Genomic DNA, 18,249 nt, shown 5'->3' on the forward strand with positions numbered 1-18,249 from the left:
TTTTAGTTCTATGGGTGTTCAGCTTATAGATTATAAGACTAGTTACTAAGAGGTTTGAAAATATTTGTTTTGTACTCGGTTAATTTGACCTTCTGGCATTGTAAGATATGTTCATCAAGTCCTTCAGTTTTAAATTGACTCTGCTTCTTGTCTTTCTTGTTGAGCATTTTAACATTTGGATGTCTCAACTTCACTGAGGTCGACATGAAAACGACTCAACATCCTAAATTGCTTGCAGTGTGCATGACTGCCAATCTGCACCAGGGTTCTCGATTTCCAAGGACTTTTGGATGTCAATAACGCCTTGAAATGTTTACTCATGCCTAGTGTCAAAATTTTCAACTTTCCTATCACTTCCGGGAGAATTTGACAATGCTTAAAAAGCACTATCATCCCATTTGAGAATGTTTACTCAGTTCTCAACATATCCTTATGTACAAAAACCAGGCAGCTTGAGCAAAGTAGCAGTCCGTTTGCTACGATCCAGTACCAGTGATGATAGTGAGAAACGACTCCTAGCTATTAGTCCTAACTTATGAAAAAGCAAAAAGGAACAGACTTTTCTACTATACATGTGTATAGCATATATAAAGCCGTAAACTGTCCGATCATTTTAAAATTTGAGTTGCTAAACAAATCGGACAGCTCACTGCTTTATGTATGTTATACAAATATGTATAACAGCCGAATCCGATAGAAACAAAGGAAAATGTTTCAAACTCCGGAGATCTAAGACATCGAGGACCTAGGCTAGGTACGCACTATTATTTACAGACAAAATGGACAGCCAAAAACTACCAGCGACTCAATTTCAGCTTTCACAAACACTATTGCTGAGCAGCCATTGTCATACTCCTCCCATGATCCCATCTACTCTGTTCCTCCGTCCATAATGCGGCCTTCAAAACGACGCCGTCGCTTCGAGGAGGTGCATGCATCGCAACTAGCTGGGAGAGGGGAATAATGTGATGGACTATATATCTATTTATGTTTGGGCTTTGAAGTGGTTGGGCCGGTTTACTAGCTATGACAAAAATTTTGCCGACTATAGAAGCAACATGTTAGAATTGATTTTGCACGTACAAGTGAAGCATACGAAATTCAAAACTAGGAAATTCATTCTGATAACTGTAAAAAATTTGGACAATCAAATGAAAATTGGATCATGAAATATGTAAAATATTGATGAGATAAGGTGCCACAACCTTCGAAGAAATTTGGAGGCTCTTTCCACAGGTGGTGCGAAAGGGAAATGTTGTTGATTAACCAATCAAATGTTCCATAATGTATCGGATGTAATGTTTTCTTATTTAAGAAACAAATCGATTACATTCCGGACCACTTGATGGATACTTTCTGTCACCTCTGATATATTGGCTTGAATGCGTAATGAAATGCATCCATCTTTTCTTTGGTGCTAATCCTTTTGTTAATTGAATTGATACTTTAAAAAGATCAATTAGCTATTGTATGTGAAAGCACATCATCGGGTAGTCGGATGTGGAGGTCTTCAGTTTTAGCCAATTATAGCCAAGAACGTCGCTTCCATTCCAAGTTTTTGCTCGATAAGGGATAATTCAAAACTATCGAATGTCCCAATCTAGCTAGTTGATCGAGTATGATGTTGAAGATGATTAATGTCTTATAATAGAGAGCCAAAAATCAAAGCTATGATGTTGGAGAGACTCGAGTGCCGTGCACTTGTGGATTCAGTGTGTTTTACTTCCTCTTTTGTCTTCCTGACTTTTTCCAATTTTTGGTACTAAAGTACTAGGCAGTGAGCATGTATGATCGATGAAATATGATGAATCCCACTTCTGTAACCCTAGAAATAAAATTATTAAGTCATGACATTGATCGTATTTTGTGTTTCTTAATTGATCGGTAATCTTTTTAAAAATATGTCTGATCAATTTTCAGAGATATACGTAATAAACTGACAGACAGTTATGAAAACATACATAGTTGATCAGTTCCTTTGTGTAAAGTATGAACTTATGATCAGATTTGAGCCCTTTTAGGTTTTAGCAGTTCGTATGGTGGATTGTTGCCATGTTTGTAATTTGGTCGATCTTCTTAATGTTTGACAGGTCACACAGAACTAATTCAACTGAAAATATCTTCAATATTATACCATATATTAACAAAGTGCACTTGTGAAACCGATTAGATATAAAGAATGATACAAATCGTACAAATCTCCTAGCTAGCCAATCCGTCATTAGTGAAGATTAAAGAAACAAATCCCTAGTTAGCTCTGCTGCACTTTGCACCAATAACCAGATGATCTTGCATATTTTATGGCTTAATGCAGCTTTCAGTGGAGCCTTCGTGCACTTCTGATCACCACAGAAGCTGAGCTTCTTATAGGCTTAATTATTTTCATAGTTTCGTACCAATAATTCTATTAACAATACTTGTTATACATTATAGAATTGATACTCGATCTATAAAACTAAAACTTTGTAAGTACGGATCACACACTGGTGTTCTTTAGTTTGGTTTATATGTGAATTCCTAGAATCCATGTCTACTTCAGCTCTTTAATTTTTGGTTAAGGAACTTAACACTTTCAAATGAATAATCGACGAAAACAAGAACTTAAATATGCATAAATCTCCATCTTCATTTGCTGCAAGTTCAATCAAGTGTGCTATTCGAATATGTTCGTTAAACATGCATGTATTTGAATAAGTAAAAATAACTTGTAATAAGATAACATTTACAGACAAACAATGTATTTGATTGCTCATCGCACATGTCTCTATATATAATAAGAGTCTGTATTTCTTTAACGTGGTTTGAAGAATATATTTCTAGCAAATCACTTGACACCAAAGCTAACTTACTTTGCTTATCAATGGGATTTCCGTATTTTGAAATTAAGGAAAGGGAAAAAGGAAAGAATCTCCACTATTAACTAATCATAGCATATATATAATAATTAGCTCGATAATGCAAAGATGAAAAATAGTCTCCATCAAGCTACTTATGTAAAATAGATTCATCTAGTACTTGTTCAAAACCCTAGCCAAGTGTCGTTATACACAAAGCCCACCTGCACTTCATGCATGGATTGCCCGAAACCGATGCAACTAATTTCTCCTAGAATTCTTCTTCTTTGTTTGGTCAATCGTATGCTAAGTTATATCTGTTGTCTTGGAGCTAGAAAGAGCTTGAAGAAATATGAAATTTCTTGTTCTCTCAATAACGAGATTATGACTTATGAAACAAGACAATCGATCTAAATTGTGAACAATATATATGAACCGATTAAGAACTAAAAAACTAACATATGACTTTTCAATATCGAGTATACGGTATATGAGTATTGACCGGCGATAAGATTTTATAATTTTGTATCATATTCAAACTAAATAGCGATTGATTAAGATTAATAATATGTTATTACGTAAAATTAAAAGAAAGTTACTTTAGATTCTAGTTTCTACCGACATCCATGGAAGTACATAAACCCAAGTGTTTTAGCAGCCAAGCCAGGCAGGCCAAAGATTATAGAAATAGAAGTTGTTTAAATAAAGGGAGACAAACATGAACAAAATGAAACCTCAAATATTTGTTTACTTGTATTATTAAAAAAAAAAATGGTATAGCCGTATAGCATTGTATAATATTTATGTACCTACCATGAATGTTATCCCTTATTCATTGTGAGCCCATGTGACCCCAACTCTTTAGCCACCATAGGCCACTGAAGAAAAAAAAATAAAGGCAAAGTCCATGTCCATTAAACCACTCCTTCATCTCAACACTTTAGCAATCCAAGATGAATTGAATGGGGCAATACTTCAAATGTCAACTGGCACTTTTGCCCCTGGCCTTTGCACATATAACACTTTGTTATATTTGAATATAATTACATTTTCATAGCAAATAATGAGAAAATAATTTTTTTTCTTCAAGATAACAAAAACATACTTCCAACTCGTTTCAGTTTGTGACATTCGTATTAGACACCAGAAAGACAATTATGAATGCTGGAAACACCAGTAAAATTACGGGAGCAGATTTTACGCACCAAGGTGCACTTACACAATTAATGTCTAAGTGTTCAAATCGCGATCTAAGAATATCGAATGAATACTAGAGACCCTAAATTCTTTCATTTCAATTTCATTTTTGATCCGATCAAATTAAATGTCCATAATAAGAGTACATCATTTTCGACATAGTGTTTTTACCTCCTTAGTTGGAAACACTTGAGACTAATTTTTTATGTTTCATTTTTGTTAACGGTATTAGTATATATGCATGTAGTGCGACATAGATAACCGGATCAAAATACTGCATATTAGTTGTTCAGTTCACTTGCACCTTGGTGTATACAAGAATTTTCAGTAAAATCACACATGAGGTAATCATGTGACATGAACTCCACCCGTAGAACCTAGAAAAACCGATAATTACATCCATTGATCGGTGTAAATGATAATTAAATCCACTCGTAAAAGAAAATAAAAAATGAAAACAAATATAGTGAGAAAAACGACAAAGCCATGGCATGGTGGTAGATACTATATAACACAAAGGGCATTTGTGCATGAAAATGAGAAAATGGATTAATCTAGTAGAGATTAGAAATAAAATAATCTAAAAAATGGTGCAAGTTGCAGATTAATAAAGAGTCTTTGCGGTTTGATTAATTAATATTGTATTAAAGGTGTGAGAAATAGGTGATGAGGGTGATAGGGAGGCCTGAGGTGCTTCTTCTTCTTCTTCTATGGCGGTGAGTCTCTCTCGCTCTCTTTCTCTCTCTCACTTTCACCAGCTCTGATAAACTCGAACTGAGTTGACTCGCCTCGTTGTTTGTTGCAGTGTGATCGCAGAGCGCAGGAACATAGCTAAAGTTCGATTCAGTTTGGTCTCGTTCATTTCTGGTTGTGTTTGTTGTCTCGGAGTTCGATTCAGTTTGGTCTGATTCTCATGTGTTTTGTTTTGTAGAGAATAGAGAGCAAGTGAAAGAAAGAAGAAGAAGAAGAAAGATGAATGGGAATAATAAGAATGGAGGAGGAGGAGGTGCGAGTGAGTACATTAGGAGGCACCATAGGCATGAGCTGAAGGATCATCAGTGTAGCTCTACGCTCGTCAGGCACATCAAAGCGCCTGTTCATCTTGTAAGTTTCTTTTCCTTTTTTGTGTGCATATGCATTTGAATACTTATTGGCGATTCACATCTTGTTTTTGATGGATATGCATTTGAAAATTTATTGGTGATTTGTTCGGAATCGAGAAGGTGTAGGGTGTGTGTCTAATTGTATATGTTCTGATCTGAGATTGGTGTTTCGGGCGATATTGAATATGTGACATATAGGTATGCAGGTATGAGATTGTGTTTATGTAGTGATTTTTGTTCTTAAGGAGATTCGGGGTTGGAGTTTGGGGTTGGGGAATCAGTAGAGAGCTGTGGCAATCAGAGCTTGCTGAGAGAATTGAGTTGAGAATAGGAAGAAAATGGAGGTTTTGTTTGTTCATGTGATCCCACTTGAGAAAAGTTTGCTACTTTAAATTGAAAGGAAGATTCATTAACTTGAAGTTTTGTTCTTTAAAAGAGTCTGGTGTTACTAGCTTTCTGAAAATTCTGTTTGCCTACCAAAATAGAGGATTATTGTGTGTTAAAAGAAGAGATCTTGACATGGAATGAGTATCTGAAAGAAGTATTACTGATAAGTACTGGATGTATATGCTACATTAGTCGAGATTTGACAAGTAAATTACTGGAACTACTATTAGTTATGTCTTTCACTAATGTGAACGTTCTGTTTCTTTCAGGTTTGGTCATTGGTAAGACGGTTTGATCAACCCCAAAAGTACAAGCCATTCGTGAGCAGGTGTGTTGTGCAGGGAAATCTTGAGATTGGGAGTCTCAGAGAAGTTGATGTTAAGTCTGGGCTTCCTGCCACCACTAGTACTGAGAGGTTGGAACTTCTTGATGACGACGAGCATCTTCTTAGCATTAAAATAATTGGTGGAGATCACAGACTTAGGGTATGGATGCTCTTCCTTGTTTTGTTCTACCCATTGCTTCTTTTTTCCTTCACTGTATATGAAGTTAAAAGATCATCTCCTCAAACTTAAAAAAAAAGTTCCATTGTTCACCGGAGTTTGAACTTTCATTTAAAGAACATGGATTTCTGTTCTGATAAACACTTTTACAGGTCACGCTATAATGTGGGTGCTGCTCTTAGTAGAGTTAGAAGTCAAACTTGCTTTCTGGCTTGTTAATCTACTTAACTCAGCTTTCAAGTTCTCATTGTCACTATTCTTTTTCCCCCAGAACTACTCTTCAATCATTTCCCTCCATCCAGAAATCGTTGATGGAAGACCAGGGACTGTGGTGATCGAGTCATTTGTAGTTGATGTGCCTGAGGGGAACACCAAGGATGAAACCTGCTACTTTGTTGAAGCTTTGATTCAATGCAATCTCAAATCACTTTGTGATGTCTCAGAGAGGCTTGCAGTGCAGGACCACACTGAACCAATAGATCGGCTCTGAAATTGAAGCCGAGACATATAATGGAGACGGGGCTGCCATGGATGAAGCTTCCGAGCTTTCATATATCTCAGAGGTTTTGGAGACAGACAGGCAGTAGTATGCTTCCATTGCACATGCAACAAACGTTCATGTCTCATTTGCTTGCTTTGTTTTCTGTTCAAGATCATATTGTCAAAACTTCAAAACTTCCGTCATTAAGGACCATAGTTGTCATAAAGGTCTCTGTAACTTTTCATGAATGAAAAAATAGAGAAAAAAGGTCCGGGTGTCTATTATCTTGTATCCCTGGGTTTTGTTCCAACAGATTTTTGGTTGTATATACGAATATATATATGCCAACTGCTAAGAGATAAGGAGTGTGTTGGTATATTTCATTCTGATTGCATATTACATTTTCATCATGTTACACTTTTATGAAATGGACGCTGGGTGTACGATTGATTCTGTCACAAGTTTTTCCCATTCCCATTCCCATCTGAGATTGTCATTGATCTCTGCATTCAATTTTATCAACAACAAATTCTGTGGCACAAAAAACAAATACCAAATGAGAATATTTGAAAGTGCATCGAGTATCCACGGGTAAGTAACACAGGAAGGGAACTACAGAGTACTGAGTCACTAATCTCACTATCAAAATGTCAAGAAGAGAATGGGGATTATGACCGACATTTTCCCCGAGTAGGATGCTTCTACAAATGGACACTTCCCCCCTTTCAGATATTCCTTTGCTCGGTTCCTGCTCACTGACTTGATAACTTTGACAGTGAAACTCCTGACATAAGATATGCTATTGCACATGACCATTGTGATATGGGGGCAAATTCGGGTGCTGCGCGCCACCCGGCATCATGCCAGGACCCATTTGGGAGGGTACTGTTCCAGATGGCATGTAAGGTTGATTAGGCATCTGCATCGGCATGGGCTGAGAAGGAACTGCTGGAACTGTAGGTACCCACCCTGCTGAAGGTTGAGGCATCATAGCCTGACCTGTAGGAGCAAATTGTGCACCACCACTGTATTGAGGAGCAGCTGGGTTCATCATGTGAACTGGCTGTTGTCCTAGAATCGAGGGTTGTGAGTTCACCATTGGAACGGTAGGAAGTGTATAGTCTCTGCTCCTATCATTGTTTACCTGAAATTAGCATATTAACCACAGAGCATTAGGCAGGAAGTGAAGAGCAAAAAATAAAGAGAAGTGGCATCTAATCTCCTTCAATGCGAGTGGGAGTGACTAACAGAGTTCCCAGAAAACAGAGATCTACAAAATAAAACTTCTGTTACCTTTATGCTGAGATCAGTATGACGTGAATACGAGACGTGAAGCTTGCAAAACCCTCCATCATAAATGCAATGCCCCTCCAAGGCTTCCTTTGCAACAACAGCTGTCTGAACATCTGCAGGCATTAAGAAATTAGTACCTAACTTATCACCAACATTCACATCCCATTGTACATTCAGTCAGCACTTGATGAATTAGGTCTCCTATTTCTGGAAATCATGAAAAAGGGTCAAATAGGAAGGTACCAGGATACTGAATCAAAGCCTGAACTCCCCCGTTCTTATCAAACATGGCGATCTTTTGGACAGGCCCAAAAGCAGAGAAGACCTAGTGGCAGGAATATAAAATCAACAAGAGTTCCAAGAAGTAGAGCTGGTAAACTGAGAAAAGAGCCAGTTGCTAAATTTGATTAGCTTATACCATGTGCAGAACGTCCAAGGTAACAGCATACTGCATGTTCTCGATGGATGCAAGAAGCACGTTACTCTCAGGTTCTTGCTTCTTACCATCCAAACCCACACTTATCTGCAATTATAAATGATGAAAATTAGATGACAGAATGAGATGCTCAAGAAATTCCTAGAAAATGCACTAGTGTGCATTGGTCTCAAGTATTTCCTAGAAAAAAAAAAATGGAACTTTTTGACTCCTCAATAAGTACCAAAACAACTAATACTACCACCATCATGCCAAGGACTGGAAGTGGCCTCTCTATGTTGTTTATGTGCAGAAAACGTATATCAATGAAAATTTACAGGCAAACTAAAATAGAATGAATATAGGATATTTCAAAAGCACACTGTAATAAAAAGAGAAACATTGAAGTGTATACTCTAATAAGTGGTCTTTTCTTACTACATTACCTGACCATTTCCATCAATGGCTGATGGAGCAACAGGAAGGTAGGGATTAGTGTAGTCCCTGAAACAACAAAAAGGTATTAACTGAAGTGAGAACGGTGGTCACCAGAGACGAAGACATATTTTTAAAAATAAAAAATAAAAATAAAAAAACTCCCCTCTTTCTTTCTTTTTTTTCTGGGGTAAAGTTATCACAAAAACAGAAGAGATAGATGTATACTAAAAAAAGCAGCAGGATAAAATTAGGTATTATTCCTGAAGAAACTTCAAAATGACACAAAGATGTAATACCTGCTTCGATGACTCTGAAATTTCACACTCAAATCTGTGTGTCCAGAATATGTTATCCTGAGACTACAAGGTCCCAGATTATCAGGGAGCAGATAGCTACACCAAATGCAAAATAAGTTAGCAAACCAATACACAGGCACATCTGCCCCAATAAAGAAAGAATACAACTCCAGAAAATATGTGAATACCTAATGGCCAAGCTTAAGAGGACTACTGCACTACTACCTGTTCAATATAGCTACACTTATTGCTGTATTTATAGCCTACAGGTTAAAGTTTGCTAACACTAGAGTGCATGAATAGCTTATCAGCCTACAGGTGACTAGCCATTATATAAATGATCTGAACTACTATTACAATCCTAAATTGACACAATGATGAAAAGAAGAATATAACTCACCTAGGGATGTTTCTTCCATCCAGTGAATTTTTTGCATCCGTGGCAATTTGTGCATCTGAAAATTGGACCAGTGCCTGAAAATAGAACTCCAAAATCAGATCGTCTTCAAGGCCGAAACTAGTTAAAAACTTTTAGAAGTAAATAACAAACAGACCTGAAATCCCGCTGTCTTCTCAAAAGTTGTTATCTTATGCACAAACCCAAAAGCTGAAAATACCTGCATTCACTGGACCAATTTCAGAAGGCTAAGCAGGAACTATGTATCTCACATACTTGAGAACAAATTTTAAACATAATTCCTATAAAAATGATGATAGGAAATAAGTATAGACTTAAATATTCAATTACCAGGGACAGTGAAAACATATAACAGAAACAAGTTGTATCATCTTTAAAAGAAGCTTTTACAGTTGAGTCATGAAAAAGAAAATGTCATTATTCTTTTATTTTGACATCAGTAAAGCCCATCTATTCTAATTTTTCATGAAGAGTTCCATTATCCATGTTGGTCATATTCACTTGGAGTAAATAATACTACAGATACATTTACTATAACCCATAAGGGCGAGACAATCATGCCTGATGTAGCTAAGTGACAGGAAAAATTGCTAGCAAACAGCTAAGCAGAAATAAAAAAGGGGATTAGGAAGATGCAAAAGAGAAGAAGTGAAAACAAAGTATTAAGAGTTGTAGGGTTAGGATCATGAGGAAGAAGAGTAGGGAAGAAAGAGGCAGTGGTAAGAGAAGGAGAAAGGAGACAAACACACATGAACTCTTTCTCCTGATGCACTAAGCTGCCATTGAACATTTTTCCTTGAAATGGGCCTGCTGATCCAGTCACATTCATGTCAAACAAAAGCATCCCAGACCAGACAAATTCCAACCCTGACGCAGTAGCTTAATCCCAATACTAATTTACTGATAAGTTTACCTCCTTAACTAAATATGGAAACCAACAAATTGCTTACCAGGTGTAAAACATCTATACTGACAAGCCGTGCATCTTCACCTTCAATTGTTACCAAGAGTACATTTCCAGCAACATCTGCAGCAGTTTTGTTGTTCACTATTTCTTGCCTATTGGAGTACTGTAGGTAGACAGTTTTCCCCCTAACTTGAGCCGGTTCTGATGATGAGGCATAATATGATATCATTGTAATAGCTTGATTCAACTCTGCCTAAGAACATTAAAGATATCAAGGAAAATGATAACCAAAAAAGTGCGTATGATAAGACGGCCATTTACAAAAAGTGTTGTTACACTCACAAATTCAATAAAAGCTTGATTCCGGTTTGCTCCAACATTGCACTTTGTGTTCACAACTTGACCAAATGGCTTCCCCAGTTCAATCAGTTCCTCCTCTGTACACTCCCACGGCAAGTTCCTCAAATGGAGTACCTTGGATGGTGGCTGAGTGTATCGGAACTGTGGCTGACTGGACACTGAAGCCATTACATAAACCAACCTTCACCTACAAAACAACATAAGCATAAGTGCACATTCACCCCAGTAAGGCTTATTCAGATGCACAAAACTACACATAAGTGCACTACAGATGACCAGTTTTCCTCTCCTCCAACAAACAGACATGGTGACACTTACATTAATTCAACATTACTTTTTCCTTTTTGGAAAGCATAGTTATTGTATTGTCAACATACGACTATAATTGGGTGTGGTTTTTGAGTGATGGGACAACAGTTAATACTGTAAGGTCACTACTTATGAAGAAAAGCTCAATTCAGAAATTATAAATTTGAAAAGGACATGGAAATTTTCACTCTCTTCTAATGAGCACTAGTACAAACTTTAGCTTAGTCTAGCCACTAGTTACAAAACTGTCTTTTAGAAGAGCAAGGGCTCTCCAGCCAATATCACGGCGGTAAAACCCTCCTGGCCAATTAATTTGTTCAACACCTTGATAAGCCCTTTCATGTGCCTCTCTAAGATCTCTTCCCTTGGCAGTCACCCCAAGAACACGCCCCCCAGCAGCAATCAAGTTCCCATCTGAATCTAATGCAGTTCCAGCATGAAATACAACAACAGATGGAGCAACATTCTCTGCTTCATCAAGGTTCGCAATCACGCTTCCCTTCTCGTATGGCCCCGGATACCCTTTACTAGCCATTACAACAACCATTGCTGACCCCGCCGACCACTCCAAAGATACTTCACTTAACTGTCCTTTACAAGCAGCAAGTAGAACTTGTGCCAGATCAGACTCCAACCTAACCATCAAAACCTGACACTCTGGATCACCAAAGCGGACGTTGTACTCAATTAGCTTAGGTAATCCAGACTTCTTCTCAATCATGAGCCCAGCATATAGAACCCCAACAAACTTGCAGCCCTCTGCTGACATTCCTTTCACTGTAGGGAAAATGATGGATTTCATGACTACATCTTGAAGTTCTTTTGTCAGGATGGGGGCGGGTGAGTATGCACCCATTCCACCAGTATTAGGTCCTGTATCACCATCCCCAACCCGTTTATGGTCCTGGGCAGATTCCAGAGGTATAGCATTCTCTCCATCGACTAGCGCAAAGAAAGACACTTCTTCCCCTTCCAAATATTCCTCAATAACTACACGACAACCTGCAGAACCAAAGGCATCATTTACAAGCATTGAATCAACAGCTTCAAGAGCCTCATCCAAAGTCATTGCAACAATAACTCCTTTTCCAGCAGCCAATCCATCTGCTTTAACAACAATAGGTACCCCTTGCTCTTTTATGTATTGCTTTGCAGCAGATGGGTCTGTAAATGTTCGATACTTAGCAGTAGGTATTCCATACTTGTCACACAAACTTTTCATAAAATTCTTGGATCCTTCCAAAGCAGCAGCCTCAGAGGACGGGCCAAAAGCATAAATTCCAGCCTTAAGCAGATCATTCACAAGACCTGCAACAAGAGGGGCCTCTGGTCCCACAACAACAAGCCCCACACCCCATTTCCGGCAGAAGGAAATCACAGCTGAGCTATCAAATACGTCAAGGTCAGAAATACAAGTGGCAACCCCGGAGCTGGAAATCCCAACGTTGCCAGGAGCACAAAAAACTGCATCACAAGTAGGGGAACGCTTCAACGCATAGCAAAGAGCATGTTCCCTCCCCCCTCCACCAACAACCAAAACAGTCACCCTCTCCTCTTCCGGAGCAGCATTACTAGTTCTTGCACATAAGGAAACACACGACCGCAATTTGTACGCACAGCACGTGAGAGGGCTATACACTCCACCGCTGTTGAGATGGCGAGAGCCATTAGGTTGGGCAAAGGATATGAAAGGCTTTGGGGAGCTAATGCCGCTGCGAGTGTAGCTGTTGAGTTTCGGCAGAGTAGCAGCTCCAACCAGGTTCAATGTAGCACAACCCATTCTAAACGATACCGAAAATTTTCCTCTCCTCTTTCTTTTCTCTTCTTCTTGAACAATCAATCCCTCCCTGGCGTTTAACCATTAATCATTTTATATATGCTTCTATGTATTTGCTGTGATTCAAATTGAAACTAGGGCAAAATACTCATCCGAATTCAACCTCATCAAGATTAAGCTAAACATGATAATAAACTATATCCTAATCAAGATCCAAAACGCAACAGAGAAAAGCATGCAGGTTGAAATTGGAAGCAAATCGAATGCAGAATCAGAAAAAGGTTTGAATTAGATACCTGAAAATTCCGAGGGAGCTGAGCTGCGGCGAATCCTTAGGGTTCCGAGAAGGGCTGACGTGGCTGTAGAGGCGGAGACGGAGCACGAGGATTACGGAGTGTGCTGAAATTAGGGTAAAGCTTCGAGGAGGAAAGAAGGAGGAGGAGGAGGAGAGTGGAGTTGTGACTGGGATTAGTAGTAGGGATGGCTGTGTGGGGTTCGGGTCAGGCGGGTTTAACCCGAAGTTTGGGTTAGGTCAAGTGGGATTAGTGGGCTTAGCGGGATTCATGTAAGCCTTGGGCTTAACGGCCCAATGGTAGATATTCATAGTTTGCGAAAAAAAATAATAATAATGGCTGTGGTTACTGGTTAGGCACAGAGATGAAACTGGCTTGTCACACTTATGTTAATTTGTTTATGTGCATCGTTAAATCAGTGTGATAAATGTTGTCCTCAATTTGAACGTGACACCAATATGTGTGTCATTGTGTCTATATATACATGTCATCTGTGATGTGTATGTATTCATCTTATAGTTTGTAACAAAAAATGAAATTTATCTGACTTGATCTTGAGGTATTAGAGGTAATTAAATGTATTTTATTATAAGGTCAGTTCATGAATGAAGAGTAACATTCAGGTGTCCAAGTATGCTTCATCTCGAACTTTTGGTCTTTCGGACATCTTCTTAAACCACTTCGGTACGTTGTATTATTGCAAAACGCCAAAAACACCGACAACATGTAGTTATGAAAAGTAAACTTCGGTTTTTCTTTAAGCATAGAAGCTTCATTTGTATGTATTTTGCCGTTTATTCCGGTTCAAACCAAGAATTGAAATAGATTAGCAAATTAGCAAACAACATAGCTAATGATTGTACTTATGAATCATTTGATCATACCATGTATAGCAAATTAGCAAACAACACAGCATAGCACCCGCCTCTCTAAAATTCTATACATGAACTGAAACTAAATATTAGATTGAACCTGCTAAATTGTGAGGCTTTATTTGGGATTACAGATTCATTCCTACACATCGAAAATCAAAAAACCAGAAGACTACTTTACAAGTTCTAACACCTTAACGGGAATTCTTACAAGCGTCCCCTTGCAAAGTTCAATGATTCTTACAATCACTAAAGCAACATATACAAACAACCACAAAGTCTTTCCAGTGCAAAGCGATATCTCAACATATACAATTAAGGATGCATAACTACACCAATTTAGCCGACAAATGCTTTGGAATTTTCAATCCCTCTAAACCGACGTCTTGGTGGCTATACTGAATCTGAATATGAACCAGAAGCAGCAGCTTCTCTCGAATGTGACACCAAGCTTTGCATATGTATATTTATACGAATTTAGCTTCTCTACTTAGATTTATGCTCTTGGATTTACTTAGATGACTTATAACCATTAGATTGAGTATAATCTAAGACTAGCATGTCATCCGTATGTCATCCTTATTTCATCTAATGACTATAAGCAAATGCAAACAACTTAAATCCAAGCAGAGAATTCAGATCCTATTTATACATGTGTCTGCATGTTTTCATCTTATAGAAGTTAACCTTAAGATATTAGGGATTTATTGTTTTGGTTTTTCCCTAGAATAACCATATTACATACCTTATATATGTAGTTAGGCACTGAATGATTGAAATGAAACTGGCTTGTCACACTTATGTTAATTTGTTTATGTGCATCGTTAAATCAGTGTGATATATGTTGTCCTCAATTTGAACGTGACACCAATATGTGTCATTGTGTCTATATATATACATGTCTTCATCTTATAATTTGTAACAAAAATGAAATTTATCTGAGTTGATCTTGGGATATTAGAGGTAATTAAATGTATTTTATCGACATCTCTCACCTAAAAGTGTTTGGTTGTGTTTGCTTCGTTCACATACAACCTAATAAAAGAGGAAAACTTGATCCTTGGGCTGAAAAGTGTGTGTTTTTAGGGTATTCATCCACTCAAAAGGGATACAAATGCTACAGCCCCTCCTCTAACAAGATCATTGTTTCCAGGGATGTTAGATTTGATGAAAATACTTCTTTCTTTGCTGGAAAATCAGATGGTTATAGTCAGGGGGAGTCTTTGTTTGATTTGTTTCCAACTCCCAGCATTCTATTTTATGAGGATGGCAATGTGCCTTCCAATCCTCCTGCTGTAGTAACAAAAGTTTAAGACTTAAGTCCTGATCCTAAGTGTGATCAAGCTGATGTGCAACTTGTTGTTGAACAAGTTCAACCTAGTCCAGTGGTCATTCGAATGAATCCCCCACAAGCAAGAGGACCTCCAGCAAGGCTTAAGGATTATGTGACTTACACAGCAAGGTATCTAATGACAACCTTTATTTCTTATAAGAAATTTTCTGCTTCTCATGATGCATTCCTTAGCACTCTTGATGTTGCTCATGAACCTCAAAGCTATGATGAAGCAAATCAGTATGAAGTGTGGAAATATGCTATGGCAGATGAAATTCAAGCTCTTAATGAGAATAAAACATGGAGTGTGGTTAAGATTCCTCAAGGGAAGAAGGCGGTAGGCAGTAGATGGGTTTATAAGACCAAGTTTCATTCATATGGTACTGTAGAAAGACATAAGGCTCGATTAGTAGCTCGAGGTTTCACTCAAACATATGGAGTTGATTACAAAGAAACATTCGCTCCTGTTGCAAAAATGAGTACTGTTAGAGTTCTTCTTTTGGTTGGTGTGAATCATGGTTGGCCTCTCTTTCAAATGGACGTGAATAATGTTTTTCTACATGGTGATCTTTAAGAATAGGTTTATATGAAATTGCCTCCCGGTCACTCTCAATTTTCTAATCCTAGTATGGTATGTAGACTTCACAAAGCCATTTATGGCTTAAAACAATCCCCTCGAGCTTGGTATGCCAAGCTCAGTTCTATGCTTGAAGAAGTTGGGTTTCAGAGCAGCAATGCAGATTCCTCATTATTCGTTCGAATTGGTTCAACAAGTAAGCTTATGGTGTTTATCTATGTTGATGATTTAATTGTGACAGGTGATAACCTATAAAAGATTAATGCTCTTAAGCAATCTCCTTATAGCAAGTTTGCAATTAAGGATTTGGGGCGTCTTAAGTACTTCCTTGGTAGAGAAATGGCTACTTCTCACAAATGGTTGTTTCTAAATCAACTAAAGTATGTTCTTGATCTGTTGAAAGAGTCAGAGCTTTGGGATAACAAACCAGCTAGCACTCTCCTAGATAGTAAGCTTCAGTTTGAAACTTCAAGTGCTTTTCTATCTGATGTGACCTCTTATCAAAGGCTGGTTGGTAAGTTAATCTACCTTACAATCACTCGCCCAGACATTACATATGCAATGAGTATTGTTAGCTAGTTTATGCAAGCTCCTACTCAAGCTCATCTTCACATTGTTAAGAGGATTCTTCGCTACTTTAAAGGCTCTGCTGGTAGAGGTATTTTGTTGAAAAACAATGGCAACACTAACATCATGGGGTATACTGATGCGGATTGGGCTGGTAACTTACTTGATTGAAAGTCTACTACTGATTTTTGCACCTTTATTGGGGAAAATCTAGTTACATGGAAGAATAAGAAGCAAACAGTTGTGGCTCGTTTCAACGCCGAAGCTGAATATAGGGCAATGGCAGCTACTGATTGTGAACTAATTTGGCTGAAGGGTTTGCTCTCTGATTTGGGATCCCCTTGTAGTCAATCAATCTCTCTCTATTGTGATAATCAAGCTGCCATGCACATTGCTTCTAATCTTGTTTTTCATGAAAGGACCAAGCACATCAAAGTTGATTGTCATTATATTCGAGCTCAAGTTCAGTCCAAGATCATTGTCACTCATTACACTCGCAGCCATGATCAGCTCGCTGATATCTTCACCAAGTCTTTTTCAACATCCCATTTTCATCGTATTTTGGACTTGACTCAACAAATCCTCTTGATGCAGCTTGAGGGGGAGTATTGAGAGTTAGAAATTAGTTTTAATTGAAGTAATCTAGTTCAAATTGACTTTAGAAGTGTGAGCTGTGTATGACAGCTATAGCTGTGATGGTGTGTTACCATGTACTGTTGGTCTCATTTTTCTGAAGCAACAAGTTGACTGTTGCTGCTTGTCTCTTTGCCAGCAACAACATATATGGTGACCTCGGTCTTTGTGCCACAGTTGTGGCTGAGTTTGCTTTAGCTTCTCTTATACGATTCTCATTGTATCTATATATACTTGTTATTAAACCTTGTAAAGATTAGGGGGATTTTTATCAATTTTGAAGAGTGGTTTTAAATAAAACCCACATAATATTCATTTCTGATAGACATCTAAAATATATCAATTATGATACATATTACATCTTATTTTTTCTAAATTTTACACAATTGTCACCATTCAATTATAACATATAAACATAATAAATAAACGTAATTGATGTTGTCTTAAATACCTCAATTATGAGTTTTTCTTCTAACATTAACATTTTTTAATCAATTTGCAAAAATCATGCACCTTTCTTTATTTTTAGGAAAAAATATAGGTGAAAGGAATTCATTCTCTGATCTATACATAATGTAGAATATAATATAAATAAGATATCTGATTATTAGAGTAAAATGAAGAAATTTTACTGTGTTACCGTAGGACTATGTGGCTGTCTGATGTGATCCTAAACCCTATACCCCATACCCTATACCCTAAACCCTATACCGTATACCCTAAACCCTATACCTTTAACCTATACGCTAAACCCTAAACCCTATACCCTAAACCCTAACCCTATACGCTAAACCCTATACCTTAACTCTATACCCTAAACCCTATTTTGAGTTTCTTCCTTTTAGGTATATTATCATATCATGCCCTACTTAATAGGTACATTAGAAATATAATGTAAGTCGTTAAGAGTAAAATGTTCTCTCGATTAAGATGAGAAATGATATAATAATATACCTAAAAAGAAGAAAATTAATTAAAGAACAAGAACGTGTACCTTACAATTAGACATTTTTCGACTATGTAAATAGACACCAAATGTGAGCTTAGGAAAAGAATCATTCTATTACAAATGACATATTTTTCTGTATATAGAATATATATATATACACACACACACTTGAGTTAGTAATAACAAGATAAGAAATTAAAGAATGTAATTGATTATGACAAAGTTACATCCAACTAAATTTTAGCTCAATATTTGAGTTTCAAATTGATGCTAAAATTAAGAAAGATAACAAATTTAGATTTCTACC

At 37.4% G+C, this 18,249-nt stretch overlaps 3 protein-coding genes across 3 annotated transcripts; 1 reads left to right on the plus strand and 2 right to left on the minus strand.

Moving 5' to 3' along the window:
* Positions 1 to 4,655: 4,655 nt before the first annotated feature.
* Positions 4,656 to 6,958, plus strand: LOC101293528 (abscisic acid receptor PYL8-like). Its single transcript, XM_004307956.1, has 5 exons — positions 4,656 to 4,747; positions 4,837 to 4,877; positions 4,963 to 5,135; positions 5,791 to 6,006; positions 6,296 to 6,958. Exons 1-5 carry the CDS (start codon positions 4,698 to 4,700, stop codon positions 6,512 to 6,514), a joined length of 699 nt encoding a protein of 232 aa, XP_004308004.1. The 5' UTR covers positions 4,656 to 4,697; the 3' UTR covers positions 6,515 to 6,958.
* Positions 6,959 to 6,984: 26 nt separating this feature from the next.
* LOC101293239 (polypyrimidine tract-binding protein homolog 2-like) lies at positions 6,985 to 10,802 on the minus strand. Its single transcript, XM_004307955.1, has 10 exons — positions 10,615 to 10,802; positions 10,316 to 10,525; positions 9,502 to 9,564; positions 9,348 to 9,421; positions 8,948 to 9,043; positions 8,660 to 8,717; positions 8,217 to 8,321; positions 8,042 to 8,123; positions 7,799 to 7,911; positions 6,985 to 7,649 (listed from the first exon to the last, which is right to left on the minus strand). Exons 1-10 carry the CDS (start codon positions 10,798 to 10,800, stop codon positions 7,305 to 7,307), a joined length of 1,332 nt encoding a protein of 443 aa, XP_004308003.1. The 5' UTR covers positions 10,801 to 10,802; the 3' UTR covers positions 6,985 to 7,304.
* A 176-nt stretch (positions 10,803 to 10,978) lies between these two features.
* On the minus strand, positions 10,979 to 12,721 carry LOC101297972 (phosphoribosylamine--glycine ligase, chloroplastic-like). Its single transcript, XM_004309109.1, has one exon. The coding sequence runs from the start codon at positions 12,719 to 12,721 to the stop codon at positions 11,168 to 11,170; it is 1,554 nt and encodes a 517-aa protein (XP_004309157.1). The 3' UTR covers positions 10,979 to 11,167.
* Between the last annotated feature and the right edge of the window lie 5,528 nt (positions 12,722 to 18,249).

The sequence above is a fragment of the Fragaria vesca genome, linkage group LG7 (genome assembly GCF_000184155.1).
Source record: "Fragaria vesca subsp. vesca linkage group LG7, FraVesHawaii_1.0, whole genome shotgun sequence".
Classification (NCBI taxonomy): Eukaryota; Viridiplantae; Streptophyta; class Magnoliopsida; order Rosales; family Rosaceae; genus Fragaria; species Fragaria vesca.